At 38.1% G+C, this 25,097-nt stretch overlaps 1 protein-coding gene across 1 annotated transcript in view; it reads right to left on the reverse strand.

Annotated features, from left to right (window-relative positions):
• Positions 1 to 20,290, reverse strand: part of LOC149805257 (5'-3' exoribonuclease 2-like) — a 186,042-nt gene extending 165,752 nt beyond the window's left edge. Inside the window, exons 1-3 of the mRNA XM_089948909.1 lie at positions 20,047 to 20,290; positions 14,321 to 14,448; positions 778 to 889 (exon numbers count right to left, since the gene is read on the reverse strand). Of these exons, the coding sequence (XP_089805035.1) occupies positions 778 to 889; positions 14,321 to 14,448; positions 20,047 to 20,121 (315 nt within the window). The 5' untranslated portion in view covers positions 20,122 to 20,290. The remainder of the gene's footprint in view (positions 1 to 777; positions 890 to 14,320; positions 14,449 to 20,046) is intronic.
• Between the last annotated feature and the right edge of the window lie 4,807 nt (positions 20,291 to 25,097).

Here is a 25,097-nt window from a genome sequence, read left to right on the forward strand (position 1 = left end):
TATATTGTGTACCAAAAGTGGTCTAAAAGTTGACATTTGCAGTGTAACATATTTTCGAGCGTTCAAAATGACATCAGTTTTGGTTCTGATTACATGCAGGACCCACTCAATTCAAAGCTCAATTTTTGACAAGCTGCATCAGCTAAAATTCTTTTCTAGCTTCAATAATCTACTATAATTCATAGCTTCAAAATAAATTCCCATCACTATCGTCAGCCAGTAGGCCTATTTGCTGAATTGAATCCTCTAAAATGAACTACGCAGGGTTTCAGTGTTTCTGGACTGTCTAGATAGCCTGTATTTAAAACATGCATTTGTAAAATGTCCTTGCATGCATGGTTCAAACTACAACAGATTGTCTTGTCCAGGACCCAATGTGACAATTACAACGTAAAACATGACTAAAAAGTAAAATTTTCAGTCACTTTTTATTTTTAAAAAAAAAACTAAATCTCTAAAATTCAACAACTTTCAATGACCTAGTTGAAATATCAATGACGTTTAGACACTGAATTGAGGTGTACATTTCATTTCTCAATGACTTTCAATGACTGTGCGGACCCTGGTTACTATGTGGAAGGGCTATAGATATTCTCATAAATATGTTACAAATGTGATGATAGTATGCGTGGTGACAAAAATGTATGAAATTGTCTAGCTCATTAAAATCTCATCTTTGATAAGACATTTAGTGTTAAATATTTTTTTATGAATAATGGCTGTGACTGAGTAGGAATCAATATATGCTCATGTGACACCAGAAAAAGTTAAACATACCACTCCATCAATTGCCATGTAGAGGAGCTTCCGAGGTCGAACTATGGAGAAAATTCTGTCTATATACTCAAAGATAAGAACCATCATTTCATCCTCATTCTTGGGAGCAGGTCTGTAAACAAAGCAAAATAATTAAACAGTGGAAATATTTTCATACATCATAGATGCCCCACCAGAGTGCAATGATTTCCCAGAAAATGATGGGATAGCTGGTGCTATGAAAAGTTTCTGTTCGGCATAAGTACGTACCCATCTATTCAATATACACATGTTAAGTTAAATTTAACTGTAAATGTTATTAAAATATTAAAAAGTAAAAGTCAGAGCTTATTTCTCTTTTGTCCAATTCAGGCAAATAAGGGAAAATATAAGCTATCAACAGCTCTCTACATAATCGCATGTTTGTATATTTTATGCAATCAAATGGACCATGAATGTATTAAGAAACCTTTATACTAGAAATATAGCTATGAATGTTCCTATGCAGTTAAAAAGAAAACACGGAATAGATCTACAAGTCTAGTCAAATTGCTATATACAGGGTTTTCAATAGATTTCCAAACTGGTAAGTAAGTTGACCCTTGAAACCAAAAATCTCAGGAGTAAATTCTTTTGGACAGTTATGAGCCCACAGCTGTGATTCCTCATTATTGGTGGAAACAAATGATGTTTAAGATTTACTGTCTTGTGTTTAATAATGAGAAATACATGTACAGTAGTTTGTATGAAATATACAATCTCATTTTTGTAAAAGTGTTTCTTACTAACTATAGGTTACTGTATTTTTTTGTATGTGAAACAGACAGGATTATTTTATACTTCATTATATTTTCAACTTTTCTACTTATTCTATTATCACCTGCTCAAATCATTTTATATGCAAAAATATACCAATACAACTATGAAGGTATATATTATTCAAATATCAAGTATGTGCATCACAGAAATGTCAGTTCACTTTTCCACTTGTCCTTAAATTTTCAAACAAATTTCTGAGATTGACTCTTTTTCTCCTGACAGCCTATACTAGCCAAAGCCAAAAAGAGGGACGAGCAACCGGGCATATATCCCTGGTGCTCGGGCTCATAAGGGGGCCCAAGCCGAACAACACTTTTTAATTTTATATAAGAAAAATGTTGTTTGAACAATAACTAGGAGAGGCCTGGGTGTTTCTTACCCCAGGGCCTGTGACCATTCTCTAAGGCCCTGACACTATCTTTCTGTTTCATGGAGTCTCAGGGTCAGAAAATTCACCACTGCCAGGTCGTTTCCGAGACAAAGACAGAAAAGAAAATATACTTCTTTAAGCTCTTGTGATTTTAAAGTTCAGATACATGCACTGAGTGTTATGTCCATTTAATTTTTTTCTGAATGATCCATTAATTAAAACAGAGGTTTAAAACGTTTTAAAACATTTTGCCAATTTAACCAAATTAACTGCCAATGAAACACAATCCCACACCGATAACTGGCTTAGCAATAAGCCATATATTCCCATTTTGTCTAACTGATTATAATTTAAAGCTAAATCCAACAAATGCTGATATTTAATCAGAAATGAATCCAGGAAAGTCATAAATGATTCCGGAGTTTAAAAATCCCGCTAAATGAAGCAACTTGCCAATAAAACAATTAAAATTGGTTCACTTCCATTTACAACCGGCTTCGCAAGCCGTCACAATGACATACTCCAGCTCTGACCAGTTGATTATAATCTAATGTCCAAACATAACAATGCTGATATTTAATCAAAAGGCAGTCCAAAAAACAAAGTCTCAAAACAATCGACCCAAAGTCAGTTGAATCAAAGCCTCACTTCAGTGAACTGTTAGCTTCACACACTGCATGGCCGATTTGGCTGAAATGCAATCAAGGTCTCAATATAAGACTATGTGGCAAATTTGGTTGAATTGTGATGATAAATTTAGTAATGTTATGCTGCTAAAACCAAAGTCAGGAAGAGAGTTAATCAGGGGCCACAACTCTTATATAAATGACACAGTATAAGATAAATCTTGTTGAATATAAAAATATCAGGTGAATTTATCTTGTGAAAACTAATGCCAGGAGAAGAAATGATTGAAAAGCCACAACTCTTGTAAAGAAGACAAAATCCATATAAGGTAAACCTAAATCTATGAGACAATGTCTGAAACTAAATCCATGAGGGGCATACAAGTCTATGATATAAAGTCTGAAACTAAATCCACATGTCTGCATGAGATACATGTAAGTCTATGAGACAATATCTGAAAATGAATTGCCCAAGAATACGCTGAATGGGGTTCCTGACCTATGCCAGTTAACAAGCAACATCCCATGTGAAGATATGAAGTTAACTGTCAAGTGCCATAACTCGCTCAGAAATGGAGTTGCCATAATGTACAAACCAAATTTCATCAAAATATGTTGAATGGCTCCTGAGCTATGCTGTTTACAATGATTTGCTGCAGTGGAGATTTAATACTGATGGGAAATGAGAAATAGTCCATCAAAATTGGACCTGAAAAAATACAAAAACTTAAAAGGCAAGTCTACCAATATTCACTATAGGATTTTCAAAGTTGGAGTCCTGAACTACTTTGTTTAAAAAAGCTGGATTCCAATAATTAAATTATCAGACCTTCATATTTCCTTGTAATAATTCAGAGCAATATGTGCAAATTGTTGTATCACCAATATAAATATCATCAAAACCAGAAACATTGTACTGATGCAATGTCTGGCTGAGTTGTGAATGCTAACATGTGTGCACATGTTAACTGATTACCTTATTGTTGTAAGATGGCAGTCAAAACCGGGATGTTTTATGAGGAGTTATAAGTAGGAAAGGGATTGTCTTAGCTTTCAAATCTTTTAATAAAAATCAGTTAACCACTGGCAGAGGTGATATAAAAAGGTGACAGCATAAAATGATTTCAGTAGAAATACATAATTAGGTGTCTGATATTTTAATGTGTTGTTTAATAGTTATTTCATTGTTCAAGATGTTTGTATAAGAATAATTAAGGGCAGTTGATATAAGTTCAATTCATGTCAAAATCCCTGAACATGAGCTTTCTCTCAATGCTAAAACAGTACTGGCTAATAAATATGAAACTTGGTGCCATAAGAGATAACACTGGTGCGGCCCTTGGGGCATTGAAAATGTCATGTGGCCATCTGGGTGGTTTGAGTTTGAGACCCCTGCTCTATGTGTATATGTATTTATTGGCATGTGAAAAAAAAAAAACAAGCTGACACGTCCAATCCACTACATTTATTCACACTATCATGGAAGTATAGTAATAGCGACTCTAAGTGTATTGGGATCTTCAATAGTACAGGATAGTATCTGCTTATGATAGGACAGCATGCCCTTCATCCTAAAAGACTCTGATACCAAGAACAGTGCCTGAAAACTGATATAAATACAAAATCTAAACCAAGATTAGACAGGAGTCACAAAAGAGTTACTGAATGAGGAGTCCTGAACTGTTACGTGTTTAGGCTCTTATAAACAGTAACAAGAAAAAAGTGAAGACAACAAGCTTTGAAAAATTTAACAAATAATTTATTTCCCTAGAAAAACAAGGTAAAAATGGAAAAAAGAACTTATGGTCCAAAAATAATCCAAGAAGTAAAACTTAGAAATCCTACTAATAAAATGTTCTAATGAATTTGAGTTCAAGTCCTGACACAAATCCAAAATGGAAGGTGATGACGTATACTGTAGTCTTGTACCAAGAAGAAAAATATTCCGGTATTTGAATTTCTGAATAAAGTTTCAATAAATGTCCTTGTCGAAGAATTCTGTATGAGCACATAAATATTCCCAGGGAAAAGAATTAATAATTCCATAAAACAGACTTTCAACTCAAACTGGTCACAACAGAATTAAAACCTTGATGTCTAAGCGTTTAAAAGCCCAACTGACTAAATTCTCTATAGAAAAAGGTTGCACACTAATTTAAGATGCAAAAAAAGATTCCAGTATGAGGGTCGCGTGATCACTTTATAGAAACAGATAGAAGTTTTACATCACGTACTCCCAGTACAGCCTTGATTTCACTCTAATAATCACATTAGGAATGAATTAAAAAAAGTTGTTAACTCCAACGTTACTGATTCTGAATCAAGGTCAGGAACTAGGTCAGCTTTTAGATACAAAGTTCTATTATTAGGTGTTTACGAAAAAAAGTCAGGTCAAACTAATTTCTGGAAAATGTCAAATTCCAGTAAACAAAGTTACATTACTATAACAAGTAATGGAATTAAAAATTTAAAACTAACAAACAAACAATAAAATCAAATCAAATATACATAAGCACCAATCCATTTCTGAAAATCCCTAACATAAACTTGCAAGTTCCTCACTTTCAAAAGGATAAAAAGGGAAATGAAATAGTACATCAGCAGTGTCAGCATTATTTTCTTCTTAAAATCAGTCTGAAACCTAAGTAAACCTGTAAGAGGAAAATAATGGCAAACATCATTGTGTCAAGAAAGTGCCACTTCATTATGCTGTTTTTATAAATCAATGCAAAAAATATGTTAAGGAAAATATACAATTCATAGAAAGCAATGTTCAAATATTTGGTGATTGAAGATTTAACCTAAAAAAGGTAATTACGTAGGTCAGAAATGAATTAGACAATGCTATGTTGTAGAATTCACAAAGCACTGTACCCAATGTGGCCAATGTTGTTTTTTAAATTAATTCAAACACTTTTATATAACCAATGCATAATGCTAGTACAAGTAAGCAGACCTATAATCAAACCATAAATCTGCAATCCTATCAGGGGACTGCTGTAACAATGCTAGAAAGTGAATGGTTATATTAAGAAAATCCCTCTTTCTAAAAATAGACACATCTGCATGTTGACAGTGCCAATTCTGCTGGAAAGAAAGCTCTAGTTCATTCATATATTGACGTTGACTGTAATGATTCAGTTTGTTGTCTATGAACAGTTATGGTAATATTTTAGTGGCAACAGTGAAATTAAGTTAAACAGTATGTTTTCAAGACACTTGTGCATTTCAGACATAACTTTCAGAAAGTAAATAAATTCTTGTTTAATGGAGTTGATCAAGCATTTTTGCTAACTTGCAAATACAACACTGTAATCAAGGTACTCCTATCAGTTAAAATTCATTACAATGTATAGCTTCTACTGTGCTCTTTTAAAGTCATATGGCCAAAATATATGGCCTATATCTCACTGGGGGGTGCGTGGCCTGGGCCTGACATCCCGCTTGCCAAAGGAAAGTGAAGCGTCTCTCATAGCCTCTCCTTCCCAGGTGTAGTGATCGCCGCAGGACCACTGTCTCGCTCTGCGGGGCAGGAGGTTACTTGCATATGGCCTCTCCTACACTATTGTGTCCACAGCAGCACCTTCACGTGGTGCCCCCTGTTTTAACAGAGCCTGCTGTGTGGCGCGACCGAGTACCCGGCGGTATAACTGGGTGGGCAGACTGGGCTCATTAGCCTTGGCAGGCAACCAGTCTAAGAAAAGGGAAACTCTGACCCCAAACCCGGGCAGATGAAGCTCGTGAGCCTTGTCAGGCAGTTCATCTAGGAGAAGGAAACTCTGATTCAAAACCAACCAAGTCCCATCCATTGGATTACGGCTCCACTGCCTTGTGGATATCTTCGGGAGAAGGAAAGGCTACGGGAGTAAACCCAGACAGAAAATCAGGAGTGGAGCCCCTAAGGCGGCTGGGAGTCGACTACGACCTCCTTCCGGCAGCTCCTGCATCCAAACTGGTGCCAAATGTCATGCTCAGCATTCCTTTGGACCCCACCAGCAAGGACGAGAGGGGGATCCTGACGTCTGGGCAGCCCAGGATCTCCATATTCCACGCCCAGGCTTGCGCCCTGGAGAGGACACTCCAGTCTCGCTACTGAGTGAGGAAACAACACGGAAGCTGACAGTTTACGGGTTATAAGTCACACCCGATTGGCGTAGGGAAGGGGCGCCAAGGGTCAGCTTTGACGGTGGGAGGGATCATCGTGTCCCACTGGCCAACTATCGCCCACCTCAAGCCGGGCAGGCCCCGGTCAATAAGGTGTTGACCCGCCATCGTCTGCCTGCTCCAGTGGGTGTCTGGAGCTCAGTGTGTTGTTCAGCATGACAAGCAGACGGTAATTCCACACCAGACAAAAGAAACAAGAAACCAATAAAGAAGACTCCAGCTCTTCGATTTGCAAGCTGGAATGTGCGCACCATGTGTACAGGCATCTCCGACGACCTCAGAGAAGTGGACGACACCAGAAAGATGGCCATCATCGATAGAGAACTCACCAGACTAAATATCAGCATAGCTGCCCTCCAGGAAACCAGGCTCGCCTCTAGAGGCTCCCTCAGAGAGGAAAACTACACCTTCTTCTGGAAGGGTCGAGAACCTGAGGAGCCCTGTCAGCACGGAGTGGGCTTTGCCATCAAAAACAATCTCCTGGCCTCGGTTGAACCTCCAACAGGGGGCACTGAGCGTCTCTTGTCCATCCGCCTCACCACTACTTCAGGTCCTGTCAACATCATCAGTGTCTACGCCCCAACCCTCACGTCATCAGAAGACGTGAAGGATCAGTTCTATGGGCAGCTGGACGAACAGATCAAAGGATGCCCCAAAAATGAACCACTATTCCTCCTCGGCGACTTTAATGCCAGAGTAGGTGCGGACCATGAGTCCTGGCCTACCTGCCTCGGATATCATGGCACTGGAAAGACCAACGAAAACGGCCAGAGACTGCTGGAGCTATGCACCTACCATGGCCTGTGCATCACAAACACCTTCTTCAAGTGTAAGCCACAACACAAAGTGTCATGGAAACACCCCAGATCTCATCACTGGCACCAACTCGACTTGGTCATCACCAGGCGCTCTGCCCTTAACAGCGTCCTCTCCACCAGAACCTACCACAGTGCAGACTGTGACTCCGACCATGCCCTTGTGAGCAGCAGAGTGCGACTACAGCCACACGTGCTACACCGCACAAAACCAAAAGGATGTCCTCGCATAAACACTGCACAGATGTCAGTCCCTGCCAAGGTGGAGGAGTATGTGTCTGCCCTGAACAAGGCTCTCCAGGACCTGCCTGAGTATGACGCTACAGCCAAGTGGAACGCCATGAAGGGTGCCATCTACAGTACAGCTATGTCAACGTTTGGCAAGAAGGAACGACCCAGCCAGGACTGGTTCAATGCACACCTATCAAGGATGGAACCACAAATCGAGGAGAAACGAAAAGCCTTCATAGCTTACAAAAAATGCCCTAATGAACGGACGCTTGCTGCTCTCAGAAGTGCCCGAAGTAACACCCAACGCATTGCTAGACAGTGTGCGAACGAGTACTGGCAACAACTGTGTGAAGGGATCCAGCACAGTGCCGAGTCCGGACACATCCAAGGCATGTACAGTGGCATCAAGAAGGCTCTAGGCCCTACAGTGAAAGGGGTCGCTCCCCTGAAATCCCTGACGGGAGAGAAGATCACAGACCGTGGGCAACAGATGGCCAGATGGGTGGAGCACTACTCAGAACTATACTCCAGAGAAACGTCAGTCACTGATGCAGCCCTCAGCAGCATAAAGAATCTGCCCACCATGGAAGAGCTCGACAAAGTGCCAACCTTAGAGGAGCTCAGCAAAGCAATCGACTGCCTTCCAAACGACAAAGCACCAGGTAGTGACAGCATCCCGCCCGAAGCTATCAAACGTGGAAAACCAGCATTGATTAAACCACTGCACGAGCTACTTTGCCGCTGCTGGGAGGAAGGAGTAGTCCCCCAAGACATGCGTGATGCCACAATTGTGACCCTTTACAAAAACAAGGGCGACCGCAGTGACTGTAATAATTACAGAGGGATCTCGCTCTTGAGTATTGTTGGTAAAGTGTACGCCCGCATCATACTCAACAGGTTGCAGTTGCTGGCAGACCGTGTGTACCCGGAATCACAGTGCGGCTTCAGAGCAGGCAGGTCGACGACAGACATGATCTTCTCCCTACGACAACTCCAAGAGAAGAGCAGAGAGCAAGGTCAACCACTCTACATGATGTTCATCGACCTCACCAAGGCCTTTGACTTGGTCAGCAGGAAGGGCCTTTTTGAACTTCTGAGTAAGATCGGTTGCCCCCCAAAACTCCTCAGCATGATAATCTCTTTCCATGCAGATATGAAGGGAACAGTCCTGTATGATGGATCATCCTCAACTTCCTTCCCAATTAACAGTGGTGTGAAGCAGGGCTGCGTGCTGGCACCAACACTTTTTGGGATCTTCTTCTCCCTGCTCCTGTCCTACGCCTTCGACACGTCCACGGATGGCATATATCTACACACCAGGTCTGATGGGAGCCTGTTCAACCTGGCACGACTGCGCTCAAAGACCAAAGTGAGAGCTGTGCTCATCAGGGAGATGCTTTTTGCAGATGACGCAGCTCTTGTGGCCCACACTGAGGAAGCCCTCCAGAGACTGGGAGACCGTTTTGCTGTTGCCTGCACGCACTTTGGTCTCACAATCAGCTTGGAAAAAACAAATGTCAGCGTGCAAGATACCACCATTGCCCCTTCAATCAAAATCAACGGTGTCACCCTGGAAGCAGTCAACAACTTTACCTACCTAGGGTCAACCATCAGCAACACTCTCTCGATTGATATGGAGCTGGACAGAAGGCTTGGAAAGGCAAACACCATCATGGCTCGATTAACAAAGAGGGTTTGGGAAAACAACGCGCTGACAGAGCACACCAAGGTCCGAGTCTACCAGGCCTGCGTTCTCAGCACCCTTCTATATGGAAGTGAGACGTGGAGTACCTACACGAGGCAAGAACGCCGGCTCAACTCCTTCCATATACGGTGCCTAAAACGCATCCTGAAAATCAGCTGGCAAGACCGTGTTCCACACAGTGAGATCCTGCAGCGTGCAAGTACCCCCAGCATGTACTCCCTGCTAATTAAACGCCGCCTTCGATGGCTGGGTCACGTCCGACGCATGGAGGATGGAAGGCTGCCAAAGGACATCTTATATGGACAGCTGGCCACTGGCATGAGAAGAGTCGGACGCCCCTCACTCCGTTTCAAAGATGTGTGCAAGAGGGACATGAAGGCATGCAACATTTCACCCAATGGCTGGGAAGAGCTGGCTGAGGACCGAGGCACCTGGAGACTGGTGGTAAACAATGGCATATCAGTCGCTGATGCGAGGAGAGGCCAGTTGGTGGCAGAGAAACGTAAGAGAAAGAAGAACGCAACAGCAACCACAGTAATGCAGACTTTCCAGTATGTCTGCACCAACTGCAGTAGGGACTGTCACTCACGTATAGGCCTGCACAGCCACAGCAGACGTTGCCAACAGAGACAGGCAACACCCCAAGGGCGCTATTCGCATGGTCTTTCGAGACCGAGTCGCCAATGATGATGATATCTCGTCAATGAAACATGCACTCTTTCAAACTTAAAACTGATATTATATGCAAATATGCATGCTGAGAAATACAGGTCATAATTCAAGTAAGCAAACAAAAGCACACACATGTATACATTAGATTTCTTGCTTTGCTCCTATGATCTTTCTTCAGCTCTCACTTCTCCCTATTATGTCCACAAGGAGCCATTTCTCCCTAAAATTCAAGTCCAGCTTGACCGATGTAAATATCTACGTTAAATTCATAATGGGTAATGGTTGATATCTGCAAGTTTGTATTTCCATTCGAGTGTAAGGATTTTGCTTTATAGCAGTAATTACACCACTGACAAATTGATTTTACTATATTTCCATTTCGAGTTTAAGGATTTTGCTTTATAGCAGTATTACACCACACACAAATTGATTTTATTCTGTATTTCCATTCCGGTGTAAGGATTTTGCTTTATAGCAGTATTACACCACACACAAATTGATTTTACTGTATTTCCATTCGAGTGTAAGAATTTTGCTTTATAGCAGTATTACACCACACACAAATTGATTTAACCGTATTTCCATTCAAGTGTAAGGATTTTGCTTTATAGCAGTATTACACCACACACAAATTGATTTTACCGTATTTCCATTTAAGTGTAAGGATTTTGCTTTATAGCAGTATTACACCACTCACAAATTAATTTTACTGTATTTCCATTCAAGTGTAAGGATTTTGCTTTATTGCAGTATTACACCACTCACAAATTGATTTTACTGTATTTCCATTCGAGTGTAAGGATTTTGCTTTATAGAAGTATTACACCACTCACAAATTGATTTTACTGCATCATCTTATTCTACTTTTTTAAACCATGTGAACTCCTTCTCCCATTCAGGTCTCATTCACGCCATTTTTACCAGCATGCTTCAATGTAGTCAAGGCAGTCAGCATCAAATATGCATTCCAAGTTTAAATTCTTATTATTGTCTTCAACTGTGCTCTCACTTTCGCATAAGCTTTGCCTTTATTTAGCTTTAAGGTCATTCAACTCACAAGTCACAAAGAAATGAAAACAATATCTGCTGAATCATTTTATGAGTCGAAGTACTTTTATGTACTCTTTGTTTTTAAGCATCTGCTGGTAATGTATTGCCCTAGTCAAGATCACACATAATGAATGAGCAATTATTATTATTGATATCATTATTTTTAGTACTGAATTGTAATAGTTGGACAGAATTGGCCAACTCAAAATTTGAGAATGCTCTGAGACTGATTTCTTTTTTTGATTTATACATGAATTATCACAAATTTTACTCATTTGGCCCCGATCCCGTCTGTAGTTGTGAATTGTTTACTGCATTCAATGGCCGATCCCATCTCTATGCATGATGAATCTGTGTTAGATACAATGTCTCTGATTGGTTAGAAATGGGTTTATTCCAAGAAATAAACAAATATTACACCAATCATAAATGATTTTACTTTCATTTGTGGAAATCTGAATTGTTCAGAAGCCAAGGGATACTGTTTGAGAGCAGTTTTACTCATGAAAAATCGTAAATGATGGCGGACGTAACAGTGATTTTTGATGACAGCAAAAATGAGGAGTTTCTTGGGTTTGATCTTGAAAATATTGATCACACTGAGGAAAGATATGTTCGGCAGTTGGATATTTTGTGAGATTTAGATTCGGACATAGAAGTTTCTGAGACTGAATTGTCAGAAGATGACGATGCTGACAGAGTTCTTGCAGATAAACGTTGCACATAATTTTGTAAATACTGTATAAATAAGTTGTGAAAGACTTGGACAAATTGGGGGAAAAAATACATCACTGTGTAGACAAATTCTTTTGGAATAAATGGTGAAACTTTCGTGGATTTTAATTGGATATAAGAAGAGAAATTAATGTAAGAGTGAATGCATGGGCACAATGTTTTCAAAAATTTTCAAACAGGTAAAAACTCTGGGGCACAAGCAGCTACACACAGCTTAGTGCTTCTGGGGCATATCAGCAGAGATACTGATAACAGTGCTGAGGATATTGAGTTAAGGTCGTAACATCAATATATTATATCTCTCTGGGCTGGGAGGCCCGAGTGGTCCAAAGCACCCTCTGTTACGGATCACTGCCATCTCACCTCTGTCTGCATGGGTTCGAGTCTCGGATTCAGCCTATGTGGGTATGTGAAAAAGCTTGCCAGTAGCTTCTCATGGGTCGGTGGTTCTTTCCAGGGGTTTCCCAGGTTCTTCCTCCACCATTAATACTGGCCACAATGTATAGCCTATTGTGTGCTGAAAAATGGCGTTAAACTACAACAACAACAACAGTCTGGGCTGAAAATATAAAAAGTGCCCTTGGGAGATCTGAGCTTGCTTGGATGGATAGATATATAGATAGATAAATAAGTCCATGCTTGATGATTGTCAAGTTTGCACACTATGCACAGATGATGCATACACACCAACCCCCAGCAAGGAAAAAGTGTAATCCAAGTGGACAAAAAGAGTAATCCGAGCAGAAAAAGAGTAATCCACATATAACATTATAAAAATTCAATGAGCATATGTACAAAATGATTTATTTATCCTCTGGACTTTTAACAATAATTACTGCTTAAGTTTTCATGTTTAACACTATCAGCTTTAGAAAGCAATAGATTCTCATATTTCATTTCAAAACACTTTGTACCAGCTGAGACTATGGATGTTTTGCACACTAGTAGAGCACTAAGTGCTGGGTTACTGAGCCTGGATCTGAATTCAGTTTTATTTATGTTAACAATACTGAACAATCTCTCACAGTTATATTTATTCCAAGCATCATTAAGCAAATAAAAAAATGTTTTGTCCAGTGTAATCTACTGTTAATTTCAGTTATTGAAAGAAGAGCACTCTAACTTTGCCCTTTTCGTTGTCAAAGTCTCTTACACAGACTCTAAAAAGAGGGTATGGCTTTTTAGCTCTTCGATACACATGTAGCAAAGTTACCCAGTGCAGTGTGCTATAAACAGAACACATGTTACCTATTTGACTCCATACACACTGTTAAGCAGTGCAGTGTATGTTACGTTTAACACCAACTTGAACCATTTTACATTTTTGGTACATTTCTATTATGTATGAAAAAATTTAAGAGTAAAATCCAATCGTTATAGCTGTGTAATTATTTTTCACGAAAGAATTTTTATGTGCTTAAAATCTTGAGAGAATTCATTCACCATCAAGTCAGTGAAGCTGCGTGACAACCGTAGCTGCCATTTCTCATACTCAAAATTTACATGTTCTTTGTATGCGTCTACATCACTAAGTCATCTGAATTTGATAATTCATAAAAACTAATTGCTGCCTACATAAATATCAGAGGTCGTTACCTAAGTTATTGAAGCTTTCATAGGTGCGATTCTAATCATGAAAACTCAAGTAAGTACTGAACGAAATCCACGACCTCAATTTTGGAGAGTGGAGAATAAGACCCATTTACTTTAAATAGCAGATTTCGACCAGAGCATAAACAGCGACAACGTGATGTGACGTAATGGTCATTCACTGCAATGAATGGGGTATCTAATAGGGGGTTTTCCCCAAAGGTGACGCTACAAAAACCAGCTCAAAATGGCTGATGTTTACAGCAGGCGTCAAAAGGCACTTCACTGAGAATGGTGTAGAGGTGCCCAAAGGCACCTGTATGCGAACAGAGTAGAGGGGTCTAAAAGCGCTTGCATGAGAAAACAAGTTATTAATTTTTTGGGGAGGGGGATATTCCGAAAACGCGCAATCTGAATACAGATAAATGTAAGGCATAATTTAGTGGGAAAAAAGCGTAATGATTATGCCAAAAGCGTAATGGTTGGCATGTATGATGATGTATCTACAGTGTTTTACTGTAAGTGTATAAACTGCATGTGAATCAATGAAGAGTGTTATAAAGAGATGGATAAAAGACACAATAGACAAATACATTTAATTTCCATGCACAACTGTAACATCAATCTTGCAAGACGTGATTACCAATCATCAGATGAGCAGTGCCACAATGGTATCATTGTACACACTTTAAGAGTAAAACTTTAAAAGTAGCATGACTTTACTATTATTTACACAACACTATACACAATAAGGCTTGTGACATGCAAATAACAAACCATGACTCACTTATTCTCTGGGTGACAACAGGGGTGAATGATTCCATTCATATCCAAGTACAGATTATCAAACTCGTAGTTGTTTGGATTTGGTTTACTGGAGTCTACAGGTATTTTTACCCCATTTATAACCCTGGGCTGCAAAGCAAAAGAGATATATATTAAATAATAATTTATTAATTTATGAAAACAGATATCAATCATCAAACTACATTTTAACTACAAATATATTAATTTCCTGTGATCTAATAACACCCACAAATGTATATACAATTTTCTTCCTTATTCATTCCATCGGGCAACAATTTTTTCTTATCTTGATAGTAATTTTTTTCTTTCTGAGTATATAATTATTTTGCACTTTTTAAACCACCACTGTTTTCCAAATAAGCTGATGCAGCAAGTGTAATCAAAATTTTAAAAAATGATGGAAATGCGCTGGAAGCCAGGAATGCCGAAATCAGGTTAAGTGGACATCTGTTTCTTAAATATATAATATTAAAGAAATTGTTTAGATGTTTCATTTTGCTTAAGATATTTATCGACCTTTTAACTGATTTCAGCATTCCTAGTGTCCACCACATTCCAGGCAACTATAATTCAAGTTAACAGAACTTGAGAAACACACCTTTCTGCTTGTGTGAGAATTTGAATTTATTAGAAAAAAATATATCATAGTAAGTAAAGTTCATCGAAAGCAATTGACTTTATTTGTGAAAAGCATGGCTGCTGCATGTGTGAGATATTCCTGAAAATGTGACTTATCATTCTGATGTTAGTCGACCTCGGAACACACTACACAGCACCATTATTTAAGCAGTAAGACAGTTGATCTAAAAAACAAAAACAAATATCATGGGAGACTTCTTACATTGTAGGACTAGCAATCCTAAAAGTTATGATAGTAAGCCTTTTCCTCAAATTATTTTTATGTTGTGATAAAGGAAATTTTCATATGGATCTTTGCTTTCAGTCCACAGCCATCAGCAGCAGCTGTCATTGTCTCAATTAGGGCTGCCAACGGGTACTCGGGTACCCGGGTACCCGACCGTATTGAAAAACCCGGGTATTGAAACGTAAATGCGGGTACCCGTAAAAAAAATTCGCCACACTCGCCAACCACTTCAAACAGGTGTGACATCTATGGCTTTAATTAGAAACCAGATCCTCTGCTTAATATAAATAAACAATACATCAGAGAGTCTGTTTGGATTAATAAAATTCATTGGCATTGTGCAACAGGACAAACCGTTATCCCTGAGGCATTATATACCAAGGTTAAAACATAGCATTGTTCTACAGGTAATAAACCTCTTTGTAGACGATAACTATTGATTGTGGGTGCTAAATGATCGGTACATTGCGTGCTCTTTTAATGAAATCCAGATGGATACCTTTGATTTCCGAACACACGTGTCGAAGAAATCCCACAATTTATATTATGAACAATTATCACCTAGACACCTTGAAATCTTCGTAATGCCTCAAAGTAATCTTTGAGCAGCTCGTTGTTTTTCTAGTCGACTAGCTCTGCTAATTTTGAAAGTTAGCCATCATACATATACCGATATTTCTACTTTCGATACTACTACATTTTTGTCATAACTATCTTAAGAATTATAATTCCAAAATAATATCACTTCTGCGACTGCGTGGTCACGTGGTATAAATGGGGCATAATAGCCCTATTTGTTATTGCCATTTTAGAAGACCTTCATGTGTCGAACAAAACAGTTATTAAAGCGACTCTTAGTAATATTATTTTTGTATTTAAATAAATTTTTAAGAAAGAGTAATGGGCAAAGGTTCTAAAGTGTGGGCGCATGCCGAACGACTAAATGATAATAATGCTCGTTGCAAGTTGTGTGAACTGGTGCTTTCTGCAAAAGGTGGAAACACAAGTACTTTGCGGAAACATCTCGTTGGAACACATCGCATCGACGTTGATAAGAATGAGAGCGCAAATAGTACTCCGATCATTGCTTCATTCTTGGTCAGAAAACATTATATTATCTAGTTTGAATTATTATTATTGTGTAGTGAATACAGTTTGTGGTCTTCTCTCTCACTCACTCACACACACACATAAAGACGGTTTTAACGCATTACTCTTGACATGTGGTAAAGCTGCTTTACACGCATGCGTGGGTAATTCAAATCTGCGGTTAAAAGCCGATGAATAAACGTGGTCTGTTCTAACAAGGACTTATACTTTAAAAAAAGGTGAGTGTTCTAAAGGATTTAACGCGGCTGATCACAGTGATCATTAAAAGTTGGATTATACCTACCATCTGTGTACAAAGGTCATTCTAAATAAATTTATTAATTAATAGCGTGCGGTCAGATCATTCGCAGCTACATCGGTGCGGACGCATCAGACCGAGTAGTGCATTACACGGTTAGCCTCTATCGCCATACAAAATATTAAAGAAATGGGGATAACAATTAGTTGGTCTACGGTTGTACATGTCATTCATGTGCTAACGGGTACCCGGGTACCCGTTAAATTTCGCAACGGGTACCCGGGTTGGTTTTTCGTGATTTTTGACAGCCCTAGTCTCAATGTCTTTTTCAGTACCTTCCTTTCTTCTTTACTCATTCCCATAAACAACAAAATTGTAAAGATATTTTTTTATATTATTGCTTATTTAAAAACAGTATATGGATATTTTAAGCTATTTCATATTAGATATATTAATATTTCTCTCTACTTAGCTGTATTCAGTAGTTTTTGTTTTATCATGTTCAGTGCAATTATCTGTCCTATTTCCACTCAATCCCAAAACACAACCAGACTGAACTAATTTCATAATTAAGACTATATCCATTTTTTATTTTAAAACTTGAATCTGTGTTCACAGGCATACCTCTTTTGTCAAAAGTGACTTCATGCTGAAGGCTTCTTGTTCCGCCTGTATTAAGCACAGGGGTTCGTTACAAAGAAAATTATGAGTCTAACATGAAAAAATATAACACAAAGGAAGACACAAGTCCACGCCCCTCTGTAGTTCCAACCATGCTAGCTCATCCTAATTGTGTCTGCTAATTTCCAACTTAAGCCAGTCATTTGCATTCAGATGGTCTTGTATTTCACCACTGACTGAAAGGTAAGATCCAAACAACCCAGAGTCTGTAGTTCAACGGTGCCGGGAACAGTAGTTGTCCAGACGCCAAAATTGAACTATTCTTGACTTACATGAAGCCATTTGTAGATAAAACACTGATCTAGCCACCAAAGTTGGAATCAGCAGCCAGTCATGTCAAAGCCAATGATTCTAATTTAAATCACTGCTACATCTGGGCTTCATACAATCAGATGTTCACAATGTACAACTGCGCAGCGGCCAGTTGTGGAAAAATTTCCATTCCGGCACAAACTTAGTGAGAGATTTAATTTTTTGGGGTTTATTTCCTCCCCCTTTTCATTTTATTTAATTCTGTAAAACCAAAACTATTTATTAATTCCTTTGGTTTCAAGAAAATCAAGGCATTTCACGGTACCCAGACAATATTCTGAATTTTCAAGGTGTTTTCAATGCCTTAAAAGAACCATTCATTTTTCAAGGTCCCCTAAGGACCCTGCACATGGGTCATACATGCACATTTAGGAAATCAAAGAACAATACTGCACATGAATTTATTTAAATTATTTTACTTCTTACTATTTTTCTTTTGCTTTGTTGCATTCATCAGTTCAAGTGCCTCTTTTTCTAACCTTACACATTTCAGGTTTATGAGTGGATTAGTAAACTATTCTGAGACAACCTATCCTTGTACTGCTTCACACAGGTAGCTGTGTATTAAAATGACCAATATTACATTCGACAAGTGTTGGAAGTACACCAACCTGATCTGGAACTCATGATTGGAACTTTAATATACAACCTGTTTCAAGCAATGGATGAACTAGGGAAGTTGAAAATATTGGAAACAATGACCAGCAAAATAAAGCAGAATAAAATTCTCAAGCTAAAACTTTGTTAAAGCTGTTACTTTTCTGATTATTTTAAAACAAATTAGTCCTTTATGACATTTACGTTTATATCTACTGTCTGAAGTACGTTATCTTCAAAACATTAGCCATAGTGAAAGATTTTGATACTTTGTCAATGGTTCTTGCTTTGTAACATATCTTTGCTTTATCATAATTATATCTGCTTTATTAGTATGTATGCATTAAGGCTGTAATATGCTCCATTTTGGTGCAAAAATGATCAAAATCAGTTACTAATGGATGAAGTTGTAAACTTTTGAAAATGGTTGTTTTTGCCATTTTTTGATACTGCTTCTGCTTTAAAACATACTTTCACACTAATGTTGACAATCTTTGTATATTGCTTGAATTCTTTATATAATACCCTGCATTTTGGTATAAGAAGTATTAAAATATGTTACTAAATAAAAAAGTTGTGACCTTTTGAAAACTGTCATTTTTGCATTTTTTCCCCCAGAGATTCAGATGTTTGCTCTTTTTCCCGATTTCTATGATCTGGTTTGGCAAAAGTTTCATACCCATTGGCCCAGAAAAAAAACAGACTTTGATTTCTCTCAGGAACATACTTTAATTTGCATGTAAATGTCACAGTCTTATTATAGCAAGGTTGCAAAGTCATGGAAAAGCTCAATTTCTGGCTTTTCCAGTAAATCCACCCTGTTTAAGAGTGAATCTTATAAAAAGTATTTTTTTTGGTGTGTATAACTGTAGTGCTTGCATTTCTTGGATAATAAGAAACTTGTCTAGCTTTGCAGTAAATGCCACTGTTCTATAGCTTTAAATTTTGTTGTTTTACTCGTCCGAAATTCACACTGCATTTTCGGTGAGGATTCCAACTTTCTCAAGTCCCTCAAAACATTGAAAGGTCATATCTTGAAAAGTGTTTGACCAATTTACATGATTCTTTCAACATTTTATTTTCATATTAAGGTGTTAAGGATGCAAACAGTTTAGTGCTTTCAATTGTATTTGCTGATATTCTAAAAGTGCTCAGAATACCTACTTCTAGATGAAAATTATCTACCTACCATAGAGGTCTTTTACAATAGTGGCCATGTACTAAACTTGGGTCGAGAAAAGAGCATGTCTAGTGGAATCACCATCAACCACAAGCAAATGGATGCATTTTCATGTTCTACTGACATACATCTGAATTTGTTAAAATGCAATAGAAGTCGAGGTATGCCGAAGTATGTTCAAGCAGGGTATATGTTTCTTGAACGAAACAAAACGTTGCTTACAGTTCCAATAGGCACAACAAACATATATTTATTTGTTTCATTAAAGAATATTTCAACTTAACCCGATTTCGGCATTCCTGGCTTTCATCGCTTTCCAACCAACTGAAATGTAGGCCAACAAAACTTGAAACCAGGTTCATTTCTTTTGTGAGAATTTGAATTTATTAGAGAAAAGACATCAAACTAAAGTCGGACGAAAACATTATGATTTTACTTGTTAGTAAAGCGTCGCTATTTTATTTGCCAGCTGTGTGTATGTGTGACAATTTGACTTTCGTTACGATGTTAGACGACATCAGAACACATTACACTGCGCCGTTAGTTAGGCCGTAAAACCCTGACGCCCAAAACATAAATATCAGCGTCGAGGTATTACATGTAGGACTAAAATGTAGCATGAATTATCATTATATAGAACATGTATGACGTTAGTTAAATTGTAAGCAGCCACACGAGCCCATTTTGTATGATGTAATGGGAAACCATGGATGGAACACTAACCTTTTCTTCCACACAATGCACAACAAGCGACGGGTATTTTCGGCTCAGCCATCTAAAGAATGCTGGAACTCCCATTTTGGAGCTATGAAGATCTAAGAATGTATATGAAAGATCTGGCTTCACAAAAAGTGTCTGGTTTCCGTTTGTTTGTTCTTGTTTTCTTTTTGCACAGGAATCTTTGTTGTGTGATCGAAGTGTTTCAATAACTTCGTTTCCTTTTTCACATGTTCAAGATGGCCGCGTGTAAACTAACGATTTAGTAACGAGAAATCTGATTGGATGAAGTTTTAAAATTCATCTAATCAAAATTTAGTTTATTACAGACATAAATTGATCGGAGTACAAGGCTTTTAGGTGGCGCTCACCAGATAATATGTACTTTTGAGAGAGTGACGTATGTAAGGTGAAGTAGTTTGCATTTAAAACATGCACAGTGGAGAGAATGTTTGCATACCTCTATGCTACATTAATGTAATGTGGATGATATTTCTTTTGGATATTGTACTTTTGGAAATTTTACATGATTTAAGCACACTGCTAACTAAAATGACTGCTCCCTTGTGTTAAAAAATCAGTCTGAATTAGTCTAAAGTACACTATACATAGCAGCTATTAAAATAGGGAAAATGAATTTTGCCAGACTAGACAATACCAGCTTCTGAAAGTGCAATGAATGAATTACCAAATATATAAAATGTAAAAAAAGTTATCGGCTCTTTTTTATACAATTGACCTCTGAAGTTCAGGAAGTGAAAATGACCAAGTAGAGCTAGCACTTTTTTGAAAGGTGCACATTTGAAGTAAGGCCAAGCTGTATACTCTATAACCCATAGTACACCCATCAATCATACACCAAAATAAAGGGAATTAAAGGTTCTTTGCATTATACCTAAGATATACAAGGTCTTTTTTAAATAGCCAGTATAACCAGTGAGGAAAGCCGGGGACATTCTTTTTCTTTAAATTCCTAACCCTATGCAAAATGCGAAACTGTATAGCGCCACCTTATCGCAGCCAGTTTGTGCTTGATTTGTTCGCTCAAAACTTCTCTCAAGTTGTACGAACAGGAAGGGGATGCGTTTCAGTGTTCATCTAGATGATAGAAAATAAATACGTTTTTTTCTTCATGAAGATTTCCTAAATTAGGATTGGTCATTCCCTTCATAATTTATGTTTATACTTGTATGAGCCGATAATAAACATACACACATATACAAACAAAATTCACACACACACACATATATATACACATATACCCCCCATATATATATATATATATATATATATATATATATATATATATATATATATATATGAGAGAGAGACAGGAAAATTTTAAAGCGATGGAAGAAAAGGTTAAGTTAAATATCATATTTGTTAAAAGGTTTATTTCCAAAAGCCATGAGGGGGAGGGGGGCTCTTGTAAATGGGGGGGGGGGTATCTAAATCGGGTTTTGCGTTTGCTAAGGACGTAATGCTAATTTAATTCATTTCGTGTTACATTGACGTAATGCTAGTTTATATCAACAACGACGGGAATTCACGTCGAGGATGATGTCCCTTGTGGCCGTAGGCGCTCGCCTTTACAATACACGTCTCACCTCTGTGCTCGTGGGATCGAGTCGTTAGTCGACCAACGTGAGAGCGCTTACGAGTACCTTCCCGTGAGTTCGTGGTTCATCCCGGGCTCCACTAAATTTACTGACCGCTATATGCTGATAAATATCGTTAAGCCAACAAAACAAATACAACTCATATTATGATTATGGTGTATAATAGATAATACACAGTAAGGATAATACATTATTTAATTCCTTTTTAAAAGACTGCGAAAATATAAAGCTGAATGTTTCATCGACCAAAAATGAAGATAACGAGAGAGAGAGAGAGAGAGATTCAAAATGTTCTAATGTTCTTCCAATTTACATTCTGACGTGTACATGTTAAATTTTTTACACAGCTGTAAGACCAAGATGACCGATTCTTCGGGTGGGTCGGTTCATTTCCAGGAGCAGGGAGGGTGAACATTCCACTTTTTAGACAAGTCCGTTAGCGAAAATAAAGCATCCTACGGAAATGCAAAGTCAATAACACCAAACCGAAGCCTCTAACTGACAGAGATTTATCTAATTGGATTACTTAATTTTAGACGCTTGTGTTTTTGTATGTTTGTTTACCCGTCGGACACTTATTCTTGATCGTCACCCTCCCTGCCGATGTTTCTTAACCAAACATTTTATCAAGACCTACACGATATCGCGACCGAGGATCATGTAAATGTATCGTGACAAATCCGTGTGGGGTAGCCTGAGCACGTGAAAAGAAGTTATTGAACTTAATCATATATATATTCCCTGAACACCAAGTCTGATGAATATTAAACTCTATTAAACACAACTAAAATATTGTAGTTATCTCTGATCACTTTAAGTATTTGTGTATATCGCTGAGTAACATAAAGCACGTCTGTGTTTTTATGTCTGCCTCGAGAAAATATCCGAGCTGGATTTGATTTTTTTGTTCAGCATCACATCATCGTATACTACGAGATTATTAATAAATCCATCGAGGTCATTTACAGATCGGGCTTCATCAATATCGGTAATAAAATCAATAATATTATAGCCGTCCTCGTCCAACAAGTTTGCGTTTTCATCAAAATCTTTAAGCACATCTAAGGATGGTGCCACTAAATATAACTTATCCCACTTGAGACATATTATCAGATTAAGTAACAATTGCGTCTTACCAGACCCAGATGGGCCTATTATAATTGCTCGGACAGAATTTGGTAGAGCTGGATGATGTCTAATTGGCTCTTGCTTTCGAGTCGCTGAGAGATCAGTGACATCCATATTGCACAAATATAATAAATAATATGGATTTATATGTGTTCGATGCAGAGCACCCACTCTCACAAGTTGATTAACAACAATAATAACAAAAAATAAAAAGCATGCGCTTACAGGTAAGTGTGTAAAATGTGGTACAAGCAAATGCAAATTTATCTCCTTGACAAGTTAAGGAAAGCAAGTGGTGATATCGCTGCTTCATTAGGTAAATTACCAGGAGCTCCATTTGGCTAAGTATCAAGGAGAAAAACATCTTCCTGGATATAATTATTGTGGTCCTCGAACCCGACGTGATATCCGACTTGACGAGCGAGATCAAACAAGACCTGGAAAACATCCAATAAATGCGAATGATCAAGCATGTCACGTTCATGATGTAACCCACACAAATAGGGATTTACAAAACCGACATATTGCAGATGTTAAGTTGATTAATTCGTTAAATTTCATAAAAATAAATCTCTCAGAGAAAAACTCGCTTGCAATTAATCAGCCGATTATTATTATAATTATGGAATCGAATTATTATTGCCCAAGAGGAGGGGTAGAGGAGCGATTAGTAAACTTGCTAATGCAACAAACGTCACACGATCTGTTGCTGCAAATTGGTTAGCACGACAGACAATAAGGAAAATTTATCTACCACCACCTAAACAAATTCAGTAAGCACATTTTGATGTCAGAGCTGCTAAAGAAGTTCATCAAACACATATTTTGATTTGACCACACAATACTATTAAAACAAGTAGACGTCATCAGGGACACAATAATACGTGTTGACTGTCGTTGACTTTGCAAGTATATACAAAGAAGTAGAAACACTATCAACTAAAACAGAAACTAAAGTTGCATCTGCGTTTGAATGATTTTATCAACGTGGTGGTCTACGATGTCCTTAGTTGGCGAAGGTTGATCCTGGCAAATAATTTCTTGGTGAGTAACATCTTTGATGAAATAACATAACGTCAAAATCAGACGAGGACATACGCAATTCATCGCGATCAGGAAATCGTTGAGCGATTTAATAGAACACTTGCTGAACGATTATTTGGATATCAATATGCGCAGAAAATATCCCTAAACAAAGTTCAGGCCGAGAAAAGGTCTCGTGAATGGGTTGCAAGACTACCAAGTGTGATACCTGCGTTAAATAATGAAATTACTCGTGGAATTTCTGTGAAACCTATCAATGCAATCACGAAGAAATGCATACAGGTACAACGACATGACTCTGTTTCAAAACAACCAATAATAGGCAATGTGACTGTTAGATATTTATATGAACCTGGTGAACTTGAAGGCAGTACAAATAGAGCTACTGATACAGGCTGGAGTGTAACCACACATATAATTTTCAGCGTGGTGAGATCCACGGGTAGACCTGCTAGAAGTTCGATTCAACTTCTCCTCAACGTGGATTTGTACCAGAACAGTTATAAGTAATTCCTGAAGATACTCAACTGCCACTGTCTTCACTTTTGTGAATTAGCTCCTCGACGTCGATTACACTCAAGACTTGCCAGCATCACATTTTCACTACTAATAATGGTATCCACGGCAAATTGTCTTGGACTATTATTCTAATATTGCAGCAACATTATTGTGTTGCATCTCGCACAGTGCTTGTTTTGTTTGTTTTTTCAGCACCATGTTAAATTCAATATCAAGATCAAAGTCTCGCTTTTTTGTCACACCGTTTCTTACCAAAGTTTTTTCTTTACTACATCATCGACATTGCCACTAGTTTGATTATTATTCTCTGCACAGTCTATGATAACCCTCTGCAGCTGGTCATAGTTTCCATCATCGGAACTTTGAAACAGCCACACGGATACACGATTGTTTTTACTGATATTTCTGATAAAATCGAACATATCACCGTCCACGCATGTGCATTATGATTAATAATCTCAATCGGAGCTCCTTTCGATTTATATTACGAATCGTACAAAACTCTCCGTTATTGTTTTTACCATAATTGGAAATTTTAATTTCTTTCCCAGTTCAGCGACGTCTGGAATAGACGTTCTGGTATCTTTAACGGTTTCTGCCCACTCCACTCCTCTGGACCTGCTAGGATATCGTTTGGTAATCTAGGGATTCACATGGGTATTTATATAATACTGTAAATAACATGATATAATGCTGTAAATATGCTACTATGTGTTGTGTAAATATTTTTGATTTTAAACAGATATT

Source organism: Sinohyriopsis cumingii, chromosome 2, assembly GCF_028554795.1.
Source record: "Sinohyriopsis cumingii isolate HCF-2022 chromosome 2, ASM2855479v2, whole genome shotgun sequence".
Lineage (NCBI taxonomy): Eukaryota > Metazoa > Mollusca > Bivalvia > Unionida > Unionidae > Sinohyriopsis > Sinohyriopsis cumingii.